This window comes from Galeopterus variegatus, unplaced genomic scaffold (assembly GCF_000696425.1).
Source record: "Galeopterus variegatus unplaced genomic scaffold, G_variegatus-3.0.2 Scaffold5426, whole genome shotgun sequence".
In the NCBI taxonomy this organism is placed as follows: Eukaryota; Metazoa; Chordata; class Mammalia; order Dermoptera; family Cynocephalidae; genus Galeopterus; species Galeopterus variegatus.
In genome coordinates, this window is record NW_007731537.1 from 133062 (window position 1) to 138432 (window position 5371).

Here is a 5371-nt window from a genome sequence, read left to right on the forward strand (position 1 = left end):
TTTTTTTTTTTTTTTTTCCCCCCATAACTCAGCATAGGTTATTACAAGTAACCATGCAGCTACCTGAATGCTTTGCTGCTTAGGAATTTTTTCTACCAAATACTCTGGTTCATAACTCTTAAATTCCACATTCCATAAAATTCTGGGGCATGAACAGAATGCAACCAAGTTCTTTGCAACAAGTCTGAGTCTTGGTCTAGTTTCCAATAAGCTCATCCTAATTTCCATCTGAGACTTCCTCAGAATGGTCTTTATAGTCTATGTTTCTATCAGCATTCTGGCAGTATGCAAAGCCAGCCTGGAAAAACTGCAAACATCTGACTTTAATCTGTGCATATCAATGGGAGGCCTTGGGAGCCCAGAACTGTCACTGTGCCCAGGAGATGGAGTCAAAGGACATTATTTTTGAGCTCTAGGATTTAATGTCTGCCCTGCTGGCTTTGGACTTCTTTGGGGCCTGTTCCTCTTTTCTTCTGGACTATTCCTCCCTTTTGGAGTGGAATGTGTACCCAGTTTCTGTTCTACCACTGTATGTTGAAAGTAGATAACTTGTTTTTTTATTTTTTCAGGTACACAGCTAGTAGAACTTTTGCCTTGATTTTCAGATGAGACTTTAGAATTTGAGTTGGTGGGAAATGATATAATATTGTTGATGGTGGTACAATAATATTCTCAAATTATAGAGAATATTCCCAATAATCTCAAAGATTTTTAGAATATTAGATTGGAATGATTGTATTTTGCCTGTGAGATGGACATGAATTTTTGACCATCTGGGGCAGAATGCTATGGTTAGGATACGATTGGCCCTCCAAAACTCATGTTGAAATTGGATCCCCAACGTGGCAGTGTTAGGAGGTGAGCCCTAGTGGGAAGCATTATAGTACAGGCAGGTCAATCCCTCATGAATAGATTAATGCTCTCCCTTGGGGTAGGGAGGGTGAGTGTGTTGTCACTTCATTAGTTCCCACCAGAGCTGATTGTTAAAAAGAACTCAGCACCTCCTCTCCTTCTCTCTTGCTTCTCTCTTTCCACATGATCTCCTTGCAGCTTTCTGCCATGAGTAGAAGCAGCTTGAAACCCACCCAGATACAGTTGCCCCACAAAATAAATCAAATAAACATCTTTTCTTCATAAATTACCCAGTCTCAGGTATTCTGTTATATAGCAACACAAACTAATACACACACACACACACACACACACACACAAAGAGTTTCATTGTAAGCAATTGGCTCATGTAATTTTGTATGCTGAGGCCCACAATCAGCAGCCTGTAAACTAGAGACCCAGGAAAGCCAGTGGTACATTTCAATCTGACTTTGAAGGCCTAAGAACCAGGAGAGCCAGTGATGTAGATTCTAGTCTGGGTCTGAAGGTCTGAGAACAAGGAAGCTCTGAAAGCAGGAGAAGATCAAGGTTCCAGTCCAAGAAATATGGCAGGAAGGAGTGAACTGCTCTTTCCTCCACCTTTTATTCTATTAAGACCCTCAAAGGAGTAGATGAAATCCATCTACATTGGGTTGGACAATCTAGTTACTCAGTAAATGGATTCAAACACTAATTTCATCCAGAAACACCCTCTGGACACATCTACAAATTGGGTTTAATCTGAGAATCCTGTGGCCAGTCAAGTTGATACACAAAACCAACCATCACAAGTCCATCCTTTGTCAACTTGACATCCATATGCATCTCCATAAACTATGCTTAAACCACAAACACAGAATGTTAGGCGATAATTCCACCTAACATGATACAACTATTCTGAGTGCAACTAAAAACATACTAACTTCTTAGCTAGAAGTGGAGTTAAAGTCCTTCAGTGATTTTTGCTTTTCTTCTTGATATCCCCTAACCTAAATGCTATGATGTCAGATTAAAAATACTTAGACACTATGATATAAAATGAACACATCTTACGTTACACGATAAGGAATTAACAGAGGACAGAAAACAAAAGCACACACATATTATGTAGCAGAATATGGAGAGAATAATTACAGTTGTTATTTTTGTAACTGGTCACGTGGTCTTAACTGGTATTTACAGCCACCTTCTGCTACCTACTCTGTATTTCCTTTGCCTTCAGCAAAAACCTCAGCCGATCTTGGATATTTACCAGCAGAATGACCCAAACATTCACTCCATGAAGGGGCTGGTTCACTCAAAGTTCTGCCTGAACTAGGTTGTTGTTTTCCATTGATTCTTTTTATAGGTAATGGTAACACTGAGAGACACCGTAAGGGATTTCCTGTATTCCAGACATGCTTTTCCTCACCTCCATTATGGAGTAGTACTTTAATTTCACCTTTGTAGTCATAATCAATTACTCCAGCCAACATAGTAATTCCCTTCTTTGCATGTTGATTCAGAGGCCTGAGGAGCCCAAAGTGGCCAGGTGGCAATCTTAACAACAGTTTAGTGGAAAAATCGCTGTGTCTCCTGATGGAAGCTTTCCTTCCTCCGGAACTAAGAACTCTAGGCCAGCAGAGCAAAATGCACATAAACAGGAAGCAAAAATGTTGCTAATGGTTCACTAGGAGTAGTAGTGGGTGGTGTGACTCCCATTTCCATGGGACATGGCAGGACCAGTGAATTTCATGAGCATGGGCCCATTGCCATGCTTCTTTTGCTGAGAAGACAGTTCCTTGATCAGACACGATATGGTGTAGAATATTATGATAGTGGTAATTCCACAGATGGTAGTTTTGGCTGAGGCACTGCAAATTGAGAAGGCAAATTTGTGTTTGGAGTAAGTGTTTATTCCAGTAAGAACTAAACACTATCCCTTTCACAGTGGAATTGGTCCAGTGTAATCAACCTGCCACCAGGTAGCTGTCTATCCAGCAAATAGTGCCATATCAGTGGCTCAGTGCAGGTGTCTGCAGTTGGTATATTGGGCTCTCAGTGATGGCTGCAGCCAGATCGGCTTTGGACATCCCCGCCTTGCTCCTGGTATAAGGGGGAAAGCATTCAGTCTTTCACCATTAAATATAATGTTAGCTATAGTTTTTTTAAAAATATTTTTTTATAGATGCTCTTTATCAAGCTAAACAAATTTCCCTCTATTTCTATTTTTCTGGGAGGTTTTTATTTTCCTATAAATTGGGAATGAATTTTGTCAAATGCTTTTCCTGCATCAATTAATATGATCATATAATTTTTCTTAATATGGTGAATAGCATGATTAATTTTAGAAAATTGAACCCTGGAACAAATCTCATTTAATCATGACAAATAATTTTATTTATATAATTGATGTATTCTATTTGCTAGTGTTTTGTTAAGGATTGTTTGCATCAGTATTTGTGAGGAATATTGGTTGGTAGTTTTTTCGTATTGTGTTTCTCTGGTTTGGTATCAGGTTAATACTTGCTTCATAAAATGAATTTGGAAGTGATACCTCTTCTGTTTTCTAGAAGAGATTGTGTAGCATTGGTATTGCTTCTTTAAACATTTCATAGAATTTTCCAGTGAAATCATCTGGTCCTGGAGATTTTTTTGCATATTTTTAAATTGTGAAATCAACTTTCTTATTCAAGAAAATTAACTTGAATAAGGACTATTCAAATTAACTACTTCCTATTGGGTGAGTTGTGATAGTTTATGTTTTTCAAGAAAATATTCCATCTTGTCTAAGTTGTCAAATTTATGTTTACAGAGTTGTTTTTAATATAACTCATCCTTTTAATAACTTCAGAATTTGTAGTGATAGCTCTATTCATTCCTGATATTGAAAGTTTGTGTCTTTCCTCTTTTTTCTTTGTTAGACTTGCTAGAGGTTTGCCAATTTTGTTTATCTTTTCAAAGAAACAACTCTTCATTTCACTGATTTTCTCTATTTTTTCTGTTTTCAATTTCATTGCTTTCTGCTCTTATTTTTTTAGTTTTCTTCCTTCTGCTTGCTTTGAGTTTATTTTGCTCTTGCTTTTGTCTTTTGGAAGACCCAATTTTACAATTCATCAATTTGGAAAAAAGTCTTGGATTTTACCATAGTATATGATAGCTTACCTCAGCAATATGAAGTTTAATATTTGTGAGGTGTTAGAGATCAGGTAGGTAAAGAAATATGAAATGCTGCCTGTCCAATCTATAACAAATAAATATTTCTATGATATCCGACCAATTTTTAGTAAATGAATTGTTTTTCTTAAACTCTCTGTACTAACCTAATTTCCCACAATGTGCTCGGGCAGCATATAAGAACATTTAGTAGGTCATATTTATCCAAGAAATGCTCTGAAGTGGGTTTATTAAAAATCAGGGTTTCATAAATATGTAAGTTAACTCTTACTACAAATGATGATATCAAGACCACCTAAAAGGATAATTTTGAGACTTTTACAGAAACGCTCTTTAAATAGATAAAACAGGTTCCCATATTTCTTAAGCCTCATCAAAAAGGAACATTACTTTCTAATTTGTAGGGATTCCAGAATAAGTGAATTTTATTTGAAATAAATTTGCCCACAGTAACAGTTAATGCTTACGATAGGTATATTTTCAATTAAAAATGTTTAGTTTTACCCTAAAAGGTCATATTAAATATGATTAAAATTTTATAATATTGAGAAATGCTGATAATTCATTATATGCCTTATTAAACAACAAAAATATGAATATTGTTTGTTTAGCTATGAAACATTTGAAATACTTACAAATTAATTTTATTTTTACCTATAGAAAGATCTGCTATTGGTTCATCAGAATGTTGAACTTTTAGAAGGTACGTATTCATTGTATTGATCATATTTCTAGAAAGAGAAGAAATTTATGCAGATAAAGACCCCTCAACAACCACAAATATAATACTCTGGTGCGAGGTGATAAACCTTTCACCATAATGTAATTACGAACATGATCATCAGTTTATTTCTGAAAATTTGGAGTCAAATGATAAAGTATTATGCTGGGCATCTGTCCTTATAATACACACACTGGCTTAAGCAGAAAACAATCAAGACTGACTTTTGCTCCCAACTCTCTGCGAATCACCCTAAATGATTCTATCACTTTACCTGACTTCTACCACATTAGCTGTTTTCTTCCCAATTTGTGATCACCTTGAGAATGGCACAGAGCCACATGCAAAAGTTGAGTTAGCTCAGTACATTTCCAAAGCAAGTGAACATTTTGAATTTGGATGGGGGTGTACCATCCCACATTTTCTCTTGGGGGTTCACATGAGCCCTAGAAAACCTTTGTTCCTTGGGCTATGGGTTACAGCTGGGATGCTGGGGCACTGCAGTGCTGGAGGATGCCGACCAGCACCCTGGAGGCCTGGCTCCCTGGAGAGAAATGAGCCTGATGCCAGCAGGTGTTTCCTTGGATCCAGTGCTCCCCAGGTACAAGAATAAGCTTAGGAAGC

At 37.0% G+C, this 5371-nt stretch overlaps 1 protein-coding gene across 1 annotated transcript in view; it reads left to right on the plus strand.

Annotated features, from left to right (window-relative positions):
• The window catches only part of LOC103604838 (phospholipid scramblase 2-like), a gene marked incomplete at its 3' end in the record, with an annotated part of 18538 nt that overhangs the window by 8306 nt on the left and 4861 nt on the right, over window positions 1–5371 (plus strand). Inside the window, exon 3 of the mRNA XM_008589418.1 lies at window positions 4687–4729. Coding sequence (XP_008587640.1) covers window positions 4687–4729 — 43 coding nt within the window. The remainder of the gene's footprint in view (window positions 1–4686; window positions 4730–5371) is intronic.